The following is a 17,767-nucleotide window of genomic DNA, read 5'->3' on the forward strand; positions in this document are numbered from 1 at the left end:
TTAACCGTCCCCACTGACCTTTACAAAGGTACCTTCCCAAAGTGCCGGGACAGACTTAGAAACAACAGCTGAGCTTTTGTTGTCTGTAAAGATAGCCTCTTGGAGAGCATGCCTCCAATACGCCCATCCTCCCCACCCCCAGGGCCCTGTTATTTACACAGCCAGCTCTGAAATGTCAAGGGAGATTAGACAACACTCCCAGATGCCCCCTTTGTGTTAGAGGAGGCTCGCAGGTGAAGGTGCCTCTCCAAAGAGACAGAATGTGGGGTCCAGGCTCTCAGCCAGTTCACCAAGGGGTTCAGAGACACAGGTGGCTGATACATCTCCCACAGATGAGCAGCACAAAATCTACAGGAGAGAGCGATTGAGTGGAGAAATGGGGTGGGGCAAAGGGACCCAAAGTTTTGGGTGATCATCCCAGCTCTATTCCTGAAGTAGAGACAGGCCCAGACCAAACCCCCACAGCCAAACAGCCCAAAGCACTGGGGTTTTCTGAGTCCAGACTGAGCTCTGGATCTAACAGCTTTCATACATTCCAAGGTCAGAAGGGACCATTGGGATCATCTAGTCTGACCTCCTGCATAGCACGGGCCAGAGAACTTCCCCCAAATAGTTCCTAGAGCAGAGCTTTTAGAAACAAAACATTCAATCTTGATTTAAAAATTGTAAGTGGTGGAGAAACCCAGGATTCAGGCAGCCGGTAGGCATGGGCCAGAATGCTCACAAATCACAGTTTCACCAGTGTTGGACCAATGATGATTTGTCCAAAGAGTTGCTCTGGAAAGCACATTATTGGGTTTTTCTACAGCTCATTTGTCCAATCAGAGAGCAGAAGCGAGGTGACCAATCAGGATGGACTCTTGGTACATTTGGAACAATGATGAATTATTTAATTTGTTAAAAATGTACACTTTATTTCCAGCCTGAATTTGTTTAGCTTCAACTTCCAGCCATTGATATGTTAGACTTTTCTCTGCTAGACTGAAGGGCCCATTATTAAATATTTGATCCCCATGTAGATGCTTATAGATTGTCATCAAGTGACCCCTTAACTTTCTGTTTGTTAAACTAAATAGATTGAGCTCCTTGACTCTTTATCACTAGAAGGCAGGTTTTCTAATCCTTTAATCATTCTCGCAGCTCTTCTCTGAACCTTCTCCAATTTGTCAACATCCTTCTTGAATTATGAGCACCAGAACTGGACACAGCATTCCAGCAGCAGTTGCACCAGTGAGGGGAGATGAGTTGCTGAGCTGGGGGCTGGTGAATTCACTCCCTACCCCAGTGATCTGTGCCCAGTGTAGGGAAGGGGGCGGGTTCCCTTCACTCCCAGCTGTTCCCCCCCGCCCCCTCCCCCACTAGGATATGCACAGCCTGGCCAGTGCCCTGCCATGACCATAATAGCCGCGGGGATTAACATAGCAGGCATTGTCCTTGCTGGGCTATAATCTGTGCATTGTTCGCTCATAAGATCTTCCCTAAAAATACACAGGCCAACAGGTGCAGCCCTGGCCTCCCAGAGCCCCCGGTCTGCTCAGAGACAGGAGCCCAGGCTTTTGTGGGGGGGGCAGCCGAGCCCTCACTAAGGGCAACGCAGGTACCCGCTGCTCTTTGGTTTGTCTTCATTTTTCAGTGAATTTGATAGTAAAAAGAGTTGGGATTGAGATAGGGGGACCAGACAGCAAATGTGAAAAATTGGGACTGTCCCTATAAAATCGGAACATCTGGTCACCCTCGACTGAGAGCTGCTGGCAGGCACAGCGCAGGCGGCTCTGCTCTAGCAGTGAATCTCATTCCCACCCGCAGCCCGCAGCTATCCCAGCCCTGAGCTCCCCACACAGCCCTGCCAATGCCCCCATTCCCACCCGCAGCCCCCGGCTATCCCAGCCCTGAGCTCCCCACACAGCTGTGCTGATGCCCCCCATTCCCACCTGCAGCTCCCGGCTACCCCAGCCCTGAGCTCCCCACGCAGCCCTGCTGACACCCCCAGCCCCTGGCTACCCCAGCCCTGAGCTCCCCACACAGCCCTGCCGACGCCCCCCATTCCCACCCGCAGCCCCCGGTTATCCCAGCCCTGAGCTCCCCACACAGCCCTGCCAATGCCCCCATTCCCACCCGCAGCCCCCGGCTATCCCAGCCCTGAGCTCCCCACACAGCTGTGCTGACACCCCCCATTCCCACCTGCAGCCCCCGGCTATCCCAGCCCTGAGCTCCCCACGCAGCCCTGCCGATGCCCCCCATTCCCACCTGCAGCCCCCGGCTATCCCAGCCCTGGCTGCTCCCTAACTGAAATGTCAAGGGCTAGTGACAAGGACTGGTTAGTCTCTAACTATCCTTTTGTCCAGCTTGTTCATCCATCAGAGCTGTCTGTCTATAGATCTGTCTGTCTATATGCAAACACAAGTGCCCTATCATATAGATATGTCAATGTGTAGGGTCCCTTGTGTGTGCGTGTGTATATGCAAACAATGAGTGTGTATTGTCTGTGTGCGTGTCTATGTAAGTATACACTCTGAGTGTGTGTTTGTGTAAGTATAGTCTGTGCTCATGTAGCACTGGTGGGTTTATGAGCATGTGTCCTGGAGTTTTATAATGTTTCTGTCCTGCTGGGGATTTTCTGCCCTGCAGGAGACGCTCCAGTGAATCACACTGTGTTCCTGTAAGTAAAAATAATCCATTGCTGCAGGTCCAGGGGGTGTCTCAGCTGCAGGGCTCTCCAGAACCGGAGTGTGAGTTGAGATCCATGGGCCGGATTCACCACTCTGCTGCGTCAGTTGCACGTGGATGTCATTCCATCGACGGATTGGCACAGTGGGGAATCTGGTTCAGTGTGTTCGTGTGTGTGTCTATAGTGCTTATGGCATGTGTGTATCATGTATGTTTGTGTCTAGTGGGCAAGGACATCAGCTGGTGTAAATCAGTAGGAGTCAGCAGACCTGTGCCAACTTGCAGGAGCTGAGAACCTGGCCCAATGTGTTGTGAGTTGTATATATAGTGTGTGTCCGTGTATGAGCATGTGAGTGTGTCAGTGAGTGTAAGTGTGTAGTGTGTGTGTGTTCAGTGTCAGTGATGTGCACCTGTGCTTAATGTGAATGTGTAATGTGTTGTGGTGGAAGTGCGTGAGTGCTAACGTGTGTGTTTTTATACCATACGTGTGTAAAGTGTCGGTGATGTGCACATGTGTATCGTGTGCGGTGAATTAGGCATTTGTGAGCAGTGTGTAGCATGCACGTGTGTGTGTGGTGTGGATGTGCATGAGTGTGCACTGTCCCTGGGTAGCATGTGTGTGTATGTGTGCAGTGAGCGTGTGTGTATAAAAGGGGTATATCTGCCTGTTCTATTTTTACCGACCAGTTGCAGGCTGGCTTGGATTTAATACTCTCGTCCCTTCCCCATCCCCTCGTAGTTTGCAGACCTCCAGCCACCAGCCACCACCTCCCCTCTGCCTGGACTGCACTAGGTAAGACGCTACCTTGCCCGGTTAGCGTGGCACATTCACCAGCCCCAGGGATCGGTTCTTTCATTTGCTGCTTTGGCAGCTGGGGCCAGGAGACGAGATTTTACCTGATTCTACTAGCTGTAGCCAGGCTGATTGTAATGGTAGCCAGTGTGCTGGTGGGCAAGGAGCTGGGGCCCGAACTGTGTCACCTCCTATGAAATGTTAGGTTCCATTTAGACCCCAAGATGGTAGGTATCCTAGAAATGCCTAGAGATTAGTTCTCTCTCTCTCTAGTTTTCTCTCTCTATCAAATCGGAGACTAGGGCGTTGGGAGCTACAGACTAGGCACGTCAGGCTAGGCACTTTTGTTTAACAGCATTTTATCCACTCTTGGGGAATCTGTGTTGGTGAAAAGCAAACCAGCTTCTGTCCCTCCTGCCAAACCCGGTGCCTGCTGCTCTAGCTCACGGGTGCCAGGGGGATCAAGGTGAGGGGTAATGTTCCTCAGCCCCAAATGACATCAGAGCCAGAGCCCCATGGACTTTCAGTGAGACCCCCCTCGTGCCCAAGTCACTTTTGATAATGGGACTTAGGCTCTTATGTCTTGTAGGATCTCTGGAGAACATTACCCCAGGTGTGAGGCTAGGCTCTGGCTCCAGTCTGGCTCTGCTGAAAGGGCTGGTTTGCTAAGGCATCGTGTGTTTTGTAACAAAATGCCACTTTAGCTGCCCCTTTGCTGACTGGTTTCCTGCTGTCCACCCACGGGCTGATCCATTTCAATAACTGGAAAGGCTGCAGTCAAGCCCTGTGAGCAGTAGAGGGGTTGGAGACCTGGTACTAAAACCATCTGTCTCTCTGTTTATCAGTGCTGACTTGGCCAAAGTGTGTCTGCCTGTCCAGCCAGTGCATCACAGAGCAGGTCAGTCCCCACCAGGCACTGGTAGCCTGCCAAGCTCTTTGTTTGAAATGTCTGTTCCAAGCGCCCCCTACTCGAAGCTAGAATTGCTACAAGATGCACCTTTGAATGGGCTATCAGTCACACGAAGCTGTTGGTGTGTGTGTGTGTGTGTGTGTTGTGAGAATGTTTGTAGTTGTGTGTTTTGTGTTGTGCTTGTTTGGTATGTCTGTTTGTGTGTTTCCAGCTAGGTAGAGTTAAGGAGTTTTCAGTTTCCTAGACCTTTCCCAGGCTGAATTCTCCTGCAGAAACAGAATTTGAGGAGCCATTTAATTTCATGATTTCCATAGCAGCATCTGGGATATATAGGGAATCCATTCCAGTGGGCACAGGAATCCAGGCCAGAATTTACCAAGCACAGGTTCTGTAGCCCCACCAGATAGGTGGAGAGCGCCATAAAAATGTTGATCACCTCTGGAGCTGAACCAAACCTGGATCCCTGAGCCCACCTGAATGTGCCTCTGCAGAGAGCGCTGGCAGGCTCCTGGCTCTGGCTGCATGTTATAGCCTGTTCAACCGTGGGTGCAGTTTGCAAGATGAAGAACCTGATTTCTGGCTGCCAAATGCAAGGCATAAGAGGTTTAGAAAAATCTGACCCTAAAAGTTGATTAATCCAAAGCCCCTGGGTCAGCGCCTTCTGCAGGCTCGGGCTTCTGCCTGAATCCAGAGGGTATGGGGAATCTATAGCACCTGATTCCCCTCTCACTCACCCTGGTGTAAATCAAGAGTAACTGCATTAAAGTCAATGACATTATACTGATGTCAAACTGGAGTGAGACGCCCATATGCTTTCATGATGTGGTAGGACTCTAATAAGCTGACACCTGTCAATCAGTGATGAGCACAGATTTAACTCTTGTACTTTGGTTCAGAGAATGGCATTGTGAGTGATGTTTAAAAAACTCCAAGAGACTTGTCTGTCTTCTCTGGATCTTGCCCGAGGGCTCGGCAGAAGGGCCTGAGGTCTGGATCTTTCGTTGTATTGAGGGAAAGCTTCTCTTTGGTGTAAAAGTGCTAAACGAAGATGGAGCTAATGCAGCCTTGCGCTGAAGTCAGTGGATATTGCGTTCACTTAAACCAGGGCTAGATCTGACCTAAAGGAGCTCAAGTTTTGGATGAAAAGCCTGGGCAAATAATAATAACACTTTTACTAGAGGAGGGAAAGATTCCCATGATTACAGCTGTTATATCATTGTGTGGGTGGCGGTCTAGTGCCTGAGAGTCAGGAGATCTGGACTCTGTTCCTGGCTTTGCCACTGACCTGTGGTGTGACTTGAGCATGTCACTTCTTTTCTCTTTCCCCTCCCCACCCCCTTTGTCTGTCTTGCCTATTTAGATTGCAAGCTGTTTGGGGCAGGGACTGTCTAGCCACAATGCATGGCCCAGTGGGGTCCCTAGGCGCTGTTGCAATATTAATAGTGACTCACTATAATGCAGCATTAAATTGATTCACAGACATTCTTTCCCATCTGTTCACAAATCCGCTTCCCTTGCGGTCATCATGTCCCTCCTTGTGCTTGATTTCTGGGTGAAATCACCCCTAAGCAAAGGACAAGCTCCAGGTCCTGTGCAGAGCGATTGGAAAAACAAAGCTGGACACTTCAAAAGGATTTCCCAGATTAGAACAAAAAACTGGAACCATTGAAAATGTTCTAAAAACAATAATTCCAGAACGTTTTGAATTGGAACCGAAAACGTTGACATCTTCAATGGAAATGAAATGATTTGACACTTCCGAAGACAAAAATTGCTTTGTTTTAAAATATCGATTCAAAACGGGGGGTGGGGGGGTTGTTTCCCTCCTCTTGATTGGAGAACTGAAAAAGTGTGAGGAAGATCAATATTTTGCTGCAGAAAATATGGGTTTTTTTTTAAATGAAAAAACTATGGGGAACTTTGACCTGCTCTAGTCCTGGGGCTTAAGCGGGGCCTACCTGTGTGCACAGGATTTATGATTGTTATTATTTGTATTACCATAGTGCCATGGACTAGAACAAAACGACCGTCCCTGCCCCAAGGAGCTTACAATCTAAATATAAGACAGGAGATAACAGGTAGCTACAGGATGGGGGCCTGGAGACAATGAGACAGTGTGGTTCAAAGCATAGGCATTGGTTTCTGCACAACACCAGCCTAACTGTTGTCAAGTTTTTTGTAGGCATCACAGCAAAGGAGAGTTTTGAGGAGGCCATTTTGCTGTTGCTCTGGATAGGGGTGAATTTCTTCCTTGGTAATAGTCTAGCAAGTGAGGTAGGAATTTAGTGGAAGCAGCACCTTTTTCAGCAGATGTCAGAGAATATTTGTGGCAAGACAATTTCAAATTCATAACCATGACTATTCCTCCCTGGGAACCTGATTCAAAGGGTCCACGGCTTATACATCCAACCCAAACAGCTGGCATTTAGAACTGGGAATATGAAAGAATTGCAATGAAACTACCAGCTCTGAATGAGCTGTAGAAATAGTTCTGAATAACAGATACGTTTGGGGGAAAGGCCAAGCGGTTTATGGACAATCTGCAATCGGGGAAAAAAGGCAGATGAGACATTAGGAACTGTTCACCCAGCCTGCTCCTTTACAACCCTCCCTCTTTCAGCCCTGCCTTTATCCAAGAGATACTTTGCTAATGGAGCTGGTGCTGCTGTGCTCATTAATAAAAGTGTAATTGCTCTCAAAGACATGGGGAAATGCACCACCGCCCTCTTTATCAGGTGTCTGCCTGCCAGGCTGCTCAGTTTCTGGTTAGCTTCTGTGTCTCCTTTGCACTCAGACACCTCCACTGGGGCTGGGGCTCTGCAGTCTGGAAAGCAGCATGAGTAGGGGGTCTCGAAAGGAGCCAGGAAAAGCACCAGGGCGGTGGTGGTGGTGGTGTCTTTTCTCCTGAGCAGCTCCTGGTAGGGGTGGGGCTGGAATCTTACACCCTCCCAGAACTGTTTGGAAAATGTGATCTTATCTGAGAGCCAGTTGTTGATCCCCACCAGCCCTTTGTTCAGTGGCCTGATGGCATAGCTGGGCCTAGAGCCATCTCCCCCTGAGTGGAGCAGGGTGTTTCACGTGGCTGCACTAGAAGAGACCATACAAAGCCATCGCGCAGTCAGGTTAAAAGGCAGGCACAGGTGCTCTCTCCACACAGGCAGTGAGGAGGGGGGAAGGGCAGGGGGAGCAGTGCAACGCCCCACGGTAAGCACAAGGGTCCTGTTTAGCTCAGGGCTAGTTCTGGTGCTGTTCCCAGTGAGGGTCTCGTCCAGTGAGTAATTTGTGACCTGCTGAGACACAGGCGAGGGTCTCTCCAGTGGGGTTTGCTGAGCAATGGAGTCCTGGTTGGGTGCCTGGAGTGTAGAACTCGAATACAGACCCTGAGCCCAGCTGGGGCATTGGGGATGGCAGTTCAGCTGGAAACACAGGTGGTGCCCATGAGAAGAAGGTGGGCTGTCAGGAGGCACGTTACTTCAGCTCAGGGATCTCTGCATAACTGTCAATACAACACAATCCCGATCCTCAGACCCCTGCTAGCCCTGGGCTCTCCACACACAGCTCTGTACATGCACCTCAGTCCTGACCTGCAGCCCCCTGCTATCCCAGCCCTGGGGTCCCCCCCATCACCACCCCTAAGTCTCTACCCACAACCCCCTGCTATCCCAGCCCTGGGGTCCCCACACATATGCCTTAGTCCCAGCCTGCAGCCCCCTTCTGTCCCAGTTATGAGCCCCAGCTCTGTTAAAGCACCTCAGTCCTGGCTCTTTGGTAAGCACAGACTGTGAATTATGCCCTGTTGTGTGGGAATGGGTGGATGTGGGCTCACGTTTTGATTCCTTGCTATTGATCATTTTGCTTTGGGGTGACTCTAGGTGCAGAATCGAACAGCACAATGCCAGAACCGTAAGTAGCAGAACTTCTCGTTGCCTTTTGCTGAACTCCCCTAAGCTTCAGGCTTCTCCGGAGAGCTGTGGGCGAGACCCGACGCTACTTTGACCAACAGCAGGGTTTGAATGCAAACCATTGACTAGGTGGAGCAACTCAAAGCAGTCGCAGAATGATAACAGCCTTTTGTGGATCGACCGCTAGAGGGAGGCAGATTTCCAGGCTGTGCTACCACAACAGGAAAATCTCATGCTTGCTTTGGCTTTTTGTGAAAATGGTTCAATGCGCGGGGGGGGGAGGCGGAGACAACACTTGTGAAATGTTAAAAGAACAACAGGAGTACTTGTGGCACCTTAGAGACTAACAAATTTATTAGAGCATAAGCTTTCGTAGACTACAGCCCACTTCTTCGGATGCATATAGAATGGAACATTGAGATCTTTGCTCACAGAGCAGCTCCAGTTTTGGTGCAATGCCATCCTGTTACACTCAGAAATGGTCCCATTTCCAACCCCCAGCATTTCCACATTTTTCCAATTTTGAATTTCCACATGCCATATCCAAAACTTCATCGCAGCAAAGAGCAGTTACCCAAATTGCAAAATGTCCACACACAAGGAATTTCCATGCGCTTTGGTGCAATATTTGGATCTGTCAATTTGCTGAAAGCAGCAACTATCTTCACACTGGCACACGCTTCCCAGCTGCTAGCAGCCAGGAATCTGAATAGGGAGCCAGATTCAGCCCTTGAGTACTGAAACTGCACATGTATTCACACAGGCTGGCACTGAAACACACAGCTCAGATAATGGCATGTATTCGTACATGAACTATGTGTGATCTAGTGATTAGAGAAGTGCCTTACTAGAAGTCAGGACTCCTTGGTCTTATCCCACCACTCTGCCCACTGAGTTGCGGTGTAATTTTGAGCAAGTTATTTAACTGCCCTGTGCCTCAGTTTCCCTACATTAAAATGGCTCTAATGTCACCTACCTTATGTGGTTTGCTTAATTAATACCTATGATTGCTGTGAGTTCCTTGAATTAAAGTCTTCATACACATGCAGACCTTTACCATCACTTTACAATTCTACTAATAATGCATATTTACTGCCTTAATATCTAAGAGTTGGATCTTCAACTGATGTAAACTGGTGTAGCTCCATCAACTTACACCTACTGAGGATCTGGTCCAAAGAAACACTTCCGGTCTGTGGCACATTTTGCATGCAGTAGTGAAGAGTCCATCTGTGACCTCCAGGTGTTTCGTGCATTCTGTCTGTTGATCATTTATTCTGTTTTTTCCCCTCTTTATTTCATCTGTCTGAATGAACAACTTCAGGGAGGTAAGTGCTCCTGGATCACCCCCCCCCTTAATAGAGCTGGACATTAACGTGCATTTTCTGTAATGAGTTTGCATTTAAAATGTCTTTTCTTTTGTCCTTTCCCTCCACAGAGAAAATCCAAGATCACAGCCTCGCGCAAACTCATGTTGAAGGTGAGTCCCTTTGGGTCTATCCCAGCTGAGATAGCAAGTCAGGGTTAAAAGCATTGGTGCGGAAACATAGTATGAACATTTCCATAGCTAGCCAAAGGGGTTATGGAAAGAAAAACTCAGCTTTCCACTGGCTACAGGTAGGATCCTGGGTCTCTGAAGAAGCCAGCCCGGTTCCCACCTCCATGATCCCTAGAACCTGTAACACTCCCTCAGCTGTTCAGAACTTCATAGCTGGAAATGTAACACCCGCCTGTCCCCCAAGTTATCAGCACGGATTGAACCTGGGACCTTCAGCACTAAAAACACAGGCGTATATATATCACCTATGGTGCAGAAGTAATTCCATCAGTACCAGTAGGTTGTTAGCTGCTGGCAGAGAGGGGCATGTTTAGCCAGTGTGTCACATATATAGGCTTGGCAGAATTTGATTTTTATCTCTCTATAATTTTTTAAGCATTTTTTGTTTTGTTTTGATCAATTTAAATGGTCACAGTGGCCGGAAATTGTAGGGGTGTCAGAAAATAGGGAGGGGCTCTGACAGTAATCATAGAATCATAGAATCTCTGGGTTGGAAGGGACCTCAGGAGGTCATCTAGTCCAACCCCCTGCTCAAAGCAGGACCAATCCCCAACTAAATCATCCCAGCCAGGGCTTTGTCAAGCCTGATCTTAAAAACCTCTGATTTAAGGATAGTAGACACTTGAGATTCAAAAAGGTCAAGTTTTCTAACTGTTGTTAAAACACAAATTTGTCAACGTCGCATCAAAATATATGAAGTAAATTGCCTAAAACCACCCTCCAATAAGCTCTCAAGCAGCCTCTGTCTGACTTTGCCGAGCTGTAAAACTTCGAGGATTATCGCTGGAAATATTTTCTGCCAGTCTGTGAGTGTGCAGTGAAATCGACATTTACCAGTAAAAATCGAATCCGTCCAAGCTGACACGTACGCAGGGACACACACTGAATTTCCGGAACAAGGTGCATTAAATATACAGTTGGGTGGCAGATGCTGCTGCCTACATCCTTGGTTAATAATAATAATTAATACTAATAATTTGTTTAGTGCCAACAGTGCATTAGGCACCTCACAGGCAGGACATGGTGCTGGGGAAACGTTTTTGCTTAAGGGGAAAACACATGCACGCAGAGAGCCCGGTGATGCCAATGTCAGTCAGGAGTCATAGCTCCATGGAAAGCAAGGACGTCTCTGAATCAGACACAGATTCTGCTGCCTCTCACCCTCCTTCCTGCAGCTCCCCCCACGCCCAGTTTATCACACACCATGGGGAAATGCTTTTAGTTGTACCAGCGCCAGCACATCACCCCGCTGGGCTGAGGACAAGCCCCTGAAGACCCTTCCATATGGGTTTGAGGAACATGCAGGGTCTCTGTCCCTCACCACAAATGCACTGAGCTCAATATCTCCGTGTGCTTCGGTAGCTCCCTGCCTTGTGCCCCTGGCCTGAGGTGATGGCTTGGGGAGGGGGCTCATGGCACAGTGCATCTGCTCAGGCTGTCGTTGTCTGCTGTGTGCTCTAGAGTTTGATGCTAGCCAAAGCCAAGGAAGCATGGGAACAAGATCAAGTGGACAAGCAAGGGGAGAAGGAGAGATACCTGGCTGAGCGGATCACACCGCTGCGGACCAGTGGGCTGTCCTTCAGCCAGCTGCAGGTAGGCTCGAGTGGGAGTCAGGAGGGCCACCGGGGCCTGCGCAGGGTTCTGACAACAGCTCAGATCTCCACCCTGTTCGTTATGGCTGAGGCAGGGCCCCTCTTGTCACTCGTGAATGGGTCCCTCTGGGCAGGGTCCAGAAGCTCTGGAAGGTGAACCGGAGTGCCCAGCATGTACTGCGGTAGAGAGTAAAGGTGGTTTCCCAGGGAACTCAGTCAGGGACATGCTGGCTGCTGGGATTTCAGGGCTGGTGACTGATGGAGACTCACCACCCCCTCTAGGGAGCCCCATGAACATGCTGCCTGCTAAAGGCCTAACTCTTAACATGGTACCTGCTGCAGCAAGACAGGGCCACTGCTGGGAGGCTCAGCGGATGGAGCAGTGAAAAGAGCTCCCAGCTTGGCCTTTGTGACCCCTCCTTGCAGGATCTGTGCAGGGAGCTGCACGAGAAGGTAGAAATCGTGGATGAGGAGCGGTACGACATTGAAGCCAAATGCATCCACAACACCAGAGAGGTAGGAGGGGGCCTTGTGCATTGGCCTGCAGTTTATTTCTTAATTAACTGGTTATTTGTTTTGATACCTGCTATGCACCTCACCTAGGTTATTGGGGTTATTTACATTATGGTCACACCTAGAGGTCCCCAAACCAAGTAGGGTTGCCAGGTGTCCGGTTTTCGACTGGAACACCCGGTCAAAAAGGGACCCTGGCAGCTCCGGTCAGCACTACTGACCGAGCCGTTAAACGTCCGGTCGGCGGCGCAGCGGGGCTAAGGCAGGCTCCCTGCCTGCTGTGGCTCTTCATGGCTCCCAGAAGCAGCGGCATGTCCCCACTCCGGCTCCTAGGCGTAGGGGCAGCCAGGGGGCTCCGCACGCTGCCCCCATCCCTAGCACCAACTCTGCAGCTCCTATTGGCCGGGAACCCTGCTTCAGCATGGTGAAAATGAGCAAGTTAGTGAGGGTGGGGAGAGCGAGCGACAGAGGGAGGGATGTGTGTGGAGTGAGCGGGGGTGGGGCCCCAGAGAAGCATGGACAAGGCTTCTGAGGAGGAGCGGGGCAGGGGGTGTGGCAAGGGTGTTTGGTTTTGTGTGAGTAGAAAGTTGGCAACCCTAAAACCAAAACCAGGGACCCATGGTGCCAGGCGCTGCCCAGATACCTGTCCCAAAGAGCTCACAGCCTAAATGGACAAGGTGGACACAGGGCAGGATGGGAAACTGAGGCACGGAGAGGGGACGTGTCAGGTGTCTAGAGCTGGAAACAGATCTCAGGCCTCCACGGCCCCATCCACCAGACCATGGCACCTCTTGCTGCCGTCTGATCATTGAAAAATTCACACCTGGGTAGTTTAGTGGGAAACGGGCCGCCTGCAAGGCTCGCCCAGCCCATCCAAGCGAAAGCCATTCGGCCAGATTACCAGCAGTAGCCACTGGCTCTGGATGGCTCCACCCTGGGGCCATCCAGCCAGAGGCACCCCGGACTTGTGTTTCAGAGGCACGTCGTCCTCTCTGCTCTCCTTCACCAGCTGCTCAGCACTTCGTGGGGGTGCCATGATGGCTGGAAGCCAACATGTGCAGCAGCCCATCTGGTGCCCATCCGTGAGGGGCTCTGATGGCCAGCCGCTCACTGGTGCACGGGCGCTGTCCCTGAAGTCCTGGGACTGCTATTGGAGTCTGAGGTGCAGACGCAGCAGCCCCTGCATGGGACTCTGAGCCATTATTGCTGCGAGTGGTGTCTGGAGTTGGGAGAAGGGACATGGCTTGGGCTTGGGGTTAATGTTTCATTTGGGGTTAGGGCTGGGTGCCCTGTGGGAGAATCACCCCTGGGTGTGGTCCCGGTCAGGATGGGTGGCCTGTGAGGATCCTGGCACCCCCAGCGGATGGGGGAGCTCGCTACCCTGGTGCCAGGAGCAGGCAGAGGTGCTCACTGCAGGTTGGCTTGAAGCAGTATCGGGGGCCTCCCCCCCCGCAATGCAGCTGTTTCTACTGCCCCCCGCCCCAGCCTGGCAACTCCTCCTTTTTTCCCTTGTCTCACAGATCAAAAACCTGAAGCTGAAAGTGCTCGACCTGCGGGGGAAGTTCAAGCGCCCCCCGCTGCGCCGTGTCCGCGTCTCCGCTGACGCCATGCTGCGGGCCCTGCTCGGCTCCAAGCACAAAGTCTCCATGGACCTGAGAGCCAACCTGAAATCTGTCAAGAAGGAGGACACAGAGAAGGTGGGTGGGGAAATTCACCCCTGTGCAAAGGGTCCACACGAGGCTGATGTGGGACTTGACCTGGGGCACGTGCCTGGTGTTGGGCCCTTTGGACAGGGGGTGCATTTAGCTCCAGAGCCCAATTCTGCTCACACGTATGCTGATGTAACTCTGGAGTATCTCCATGGATTTCACTTCCCACAGCGGCTCTCTTGCTTTGAACGAGGCCTCCTGGGATTTTACTGCCTGGAGGCACTTGCATGCAGCTGGGATAGCTCCCCGGAGCTCCATGTGGGTACTCCTGATTTACACGGGGGTAAATGGACAGAGAGCCAGGCCTGGGTTTGTATATTGGATCAGACTCCTAGTCCAGCGCCCACCCTATGTCAGAGGCCAATACACGATACACCAGAGACAGGAAACCAACCCACGCTGCATCTGGCCAATTGCGCAGTATTGCACAGGGAGGATCTATTCCCCTCCTGACTCCTGTGGCGATCGGCTTATGCCCTGAAGCAGGAGGTTTGGTGATTCCTGATCCTTGTCTGTCTCATTATTATTGCTCATAAGATCATCCAGTCCTTTTAACTCCCGCCGCGGGCGAGCTCCTGCCGTGCCATCTGCACTGCGGGGGGAAGGAACATACACGTAGGGTCTGGTCCTGCAGAGGACAGGGCTGCTCACACATGGCGCCACATGCCCTCACCTCCCAGTCGAGGGGCTCTGTACATAGCAGGATCGGGGCCCTTTCTCGCTGCTTTCCCAGCTGTCTCCATCTATACTGACTCTAGGAGGCATCCTGGGGTTTTAAAACCATAGACAGCCCCCCCACTCCACCTCCCAGGGCTATAATTCAGCTTCACACAGAGCAGCTCCAGGGACACAATGGTCCCTAATTGATTCACAGGGAAAAGGGATCTCTTGAAATATCTCTTTTCTTCCTCCCCCCGCCCCCGTGCTGCCTTTGCCGCAGCTGTCAAGGGCCCCAAACATACAGGTTATTTAGTATAGGGTTATTGGAGACACATGTCCACGTCTGTCTGTCTGTCTGTCTGTGTAATAACACGGCAGGTCACCCCGGAGCTCCATGGGGCAAGTGCAGTGGGATCAGGGGGAGATGCCATGGGCGAGGTTCAGGGGTGAAAGTAATTTAAAGGACAGTACACCGGAATCCTGAGCGGGGGTGTGGCCTCAACCGGAAGAGGCGGGACCTTTCAAGATTTAAAGGCCCTGGGGCTCCGACTGTGGCTGGGAGCCCCAGGGCCTTTAAATTACCCTGGAGCTACCAGCTGCAGTGGTGGCTGGGAGCCCCGGAGCTCCGGTGGGGATTTAACGGGCCCGGGGCTCCCCGTAGTGGCTGGAGCTCTGGGCCTTTTAAATCCCCGCCTGAGCCCGGCTGCCGGACCTCCAGCGGCACTTTAAAGGGCCTGGGGTTCCCCGCAGCGGCAGGAGCCCTGTACCCTTTAAATCCCCGCTGCGGAAGCCGGTCCAGTCCGGCATGGCGTACTGGCTCTTGCTGGTACGCTGTACCGGACCGGACTGGCTTACTTTCACCTCTGGCAAGGTTGCACCTGGGGTCACCGCTGTAACGGTTGTTCTGGGTGTGGGGGGATGTGGCGCATTGGAAGGCCCATGGGATTTAAATACGCTCAGGCACGGAGCAGCTTATGAGTCAGCCAGGATGGAAATAAAGGACAAAATAAACCTTCCATCATATGGAGTCATACATGCATGAACCCATGCTTCCCTTCCCTGCATCCACCCATGAAAACACCCTCTCCCGTACACTCATGCACCCCCCCGCATTCATACATGGCATATGTATGCACGAACCTAGCCAGCCAAACCCCTGCGTGTACACACACACACGTATGCGCACGGACACACCCACACATGCAAAGTCTGTTACCCACCCTCTGTCTCTTGCTGAGCGCTGCTCAGATGCGCCATCCCAAGGCTCCCTGGTCTCTGTGCTGCCAGGACCCCTGACCCCTGTGTCTCCCTGTAGGAGCGCCCAGTGGAAGTGGGCGACTGGCGTAAGAATGTGGAGGCCATGTCGGGCATGGAAGGCAGGAAGAAGATGTTTGATGCTGCCAAATCTCCGACAGGCCAGTGAAAGGTACTGTGTTCTGCCCACTCCTCCCTTTGTCCCGACAGCCCCTTCCCTCGATCCCTGAAACCCCTTTACATGAAGCAGGACGCAGTCAGCGTCTGTGAATCACCCTCTCAGTCCAGGTGTCTGTACCACACACCGGCCTGGGGCCCATTCCCTCTGGAGCCCCCTTGACTGGTCAATGACCCAGTGCCGCCAGCTGGCAAATTACAGCGTTCTGGGTTTGCATACGCTGCAGGAGGATCTGAATTATGGCAGCTTGTGCCCTATGAGCCTCAGTGCCAGGCCCCTGCCTCCTCTCGTGAAGCATTTTGAGGGCTGTGCTCCAAGACGAGCCAGCACCTCCTGCCTGTGCACGTGCTGGTGCTGCCCAGCGCCTCGCTGGTTGCTGGCTGCAGAGACGCTGTGCTCTGCCTTGACTCGCTCTTTGGCGGGGCCCGGTCCTGTAAACAGGAGATGGGATTTCAGGGGAGCTGTTCTGTTCTCTTTGTCTTGTGGTGACTTGCTCGGATTTCTCTTTACTCACTTGTTCCTCACTGAGCGCTGCTGGCTCCGGTGCGCTGGTGCTCCCTCCCCACCAGGGCGCAGCCTCTCGCCCGTTCCTTCGCGCTGTATGAAGCTTGCGTTCCGATTCCTAGGTGCTGCCTGGAAGGACGAAGAGTCACCCTCTCCCACTGCCTGCAGCTTTGCCCCCGGCCGTCCCTTCATGCTGCCCCATTTGTGCCTCTTCCTGCATTCGCTCTCGAGCCAGCGCAGTTGCGGAAAGCTCTTTGTGAAAGCTCATCCAGTCTCTGTGCTTAAATCAGCCTCCTTCCTCCCCCTGGTTTCCATGAGCCATAGCCTCACTTGACGCAGCCAATTAATCGCCCCAACGTGGCACCCCAGCAGTGGGCTGCCATTGTCTCCTGTAGGTCCCGGCGCATGGGACCAACCCATTGGACTGCCACCGTGGTGCACCTGCATGACAACCGATCACCATTGTGTCCTGAGGTGCTGATCCCATTAACTGGCAAGGGCGAGAGCCTTGCCAGCCACCCTGCAGGAGTCCCGTGCCCTGTGGAAAGGCAGTGCCCTGCCACACGCCAGTGGCTTCATGTTGGTAATGCCATGGGGTCTTAGGCATGCTTGTAACTTCGGGATGCCGCTTGGGACTCCTGGTCTGTCCTTCCACAGACAGCCCAGGGATGAACCCACTGGTCCTGCTCTCACCATCCAGCTCTGATATGTACAGTACGTGGGGAGTAACTGCTGCGTCTCTGTGTTCATTAAAAGACTGTTTAGGACAGAGCTGAAGAATCTGCTCTTCACTTTTCATTAGTGTTCAATATGTGCATGAATTTTGCAGCTGATGAACGCAGAGGGGCCTAAAGCCCCAGCTAGAAGCAGGGAGAGTGGGGGTGTCACTGCCCGGACTCCCTCCGCCTCTGAAAGGGACCTCAGCCTCCAACCACTCCCTCTCCCTCCCCCTGATTTCCAGAGCACTCCCCTCAGCCGTGCAGCACTCCCAGTCCTGGCTCTCCACACTTCCATGAGCCACCGTCCTAACCTGCAGCAGCCCCTTCTGCTCCAGCCCTGGGCTCCCACAGTGGCTCCCTCCTGCCCCGCAGCAGCTGTGCAATTCCAGCCCTGGGTGCCCCCATGGCTCTGCTAGTGCAATTCACTCCTGACCTGCGCCATCCATGTTGTCCCTTTGCTGGGCCCCACGTGCTCAGATCTTGTCAGCCCCCTGCAGTTCCAGGCCTGAGCTCCCCCACAGCTCTGAAAATGCCTCATCCGTAAGTCTGCACTCTCAGTGCCTGCGCACACAGACATTGTTCCTGCATCTCCCCTGGGCCGTAGCTGCAATATCAAATCCCTCACCCCACCCCCCATCACATTTACTGCCCCAGCATCCCGAGGCATCAGCATGGTGACGCAATGCAATGTGCCTCCATGCCAGCCCCATCCACACGGCGCTCCGGCCTCGCCCTGCCGCCGCATGGTGGTAGCCACCACAGTTCTGATCTTTGCCACTAGGTGGCCTTGCAGTCACGTCTGTGGCCA

The 17,767-nt window shown here is 52.3% G+C and overlaps 1 protein-coding gene across 1 annotated transcript; it reads left to right on the forward strand.

Moving 5' to 3' along the window:
- The first annotated feature begins 9,645 nt into the window (after positions 1-9,645).
- Positions 9,646-17,011, forward strand: TNNI1 (troponin I1, slow skeletal type). Its single transcript, XM_054028562.1, has 6 exons — positions 9,646-9,752; positions 11,292-11,423; positions 11,849-11,938; positions 13,456-13,632; positions 15,620-15,730; positions 16,363-17,011. The coding sequence occupies exons 1-5, from the start codon at positions 9,663-9,665 to the stop codon at positions 15,725-15,727; spliced, it is 597 nt and encodes a 198-aa protein (XP_053884537.1). The 5' UTR covers positions 9,646-9,662; the 3' UTR covers positions 15,728-15,730; positions 16,363-17,011.
- The last annotated feature ends 756 nt before the right edge of the window (positions 17,012-17,767 follow it).

This window comes from Malaclemys terrapin, chromosome 4 (genome assembly GCF_027887155.1).
Source record: "Malaclemys terrapin pileata isolate rMalTer1 chromosome 4, rMalTer1.hap1, whole genome shotgun sequence".
Taxonomy (NCBI): Eukaryota; Metazoa; Chordata; order Testudines; family Emydidae; genus Malaclemys; species Malaclemys terrapin.

Excerpts from the sequence above, each read along its gene's own strand:
- TNNI1 (XM_054028562.1), top strand. The coding sequence starts at position 9,663 with ATGAGTTTGCATTTAAAATGTCTTTTCTTTTGTCCTTTCCCTCCACAG. Across the intron at positions 9,753-11,291 it reads CGCGCAAACTCATGTTGAAG|AGTTTGATGCTAGCCAAAGC; the intron begins GTGAGTCCCTTT and ends TGTGTGCTCTAG. Across the intron at positions 11,424-11,848 it reads TGTCCTTCAGCCAGCTGCAG|GATCTGTGCAGGGAGCTGCA; the intron begins GTAGGCTCGAGT and ends CCCTCCTTGCAG.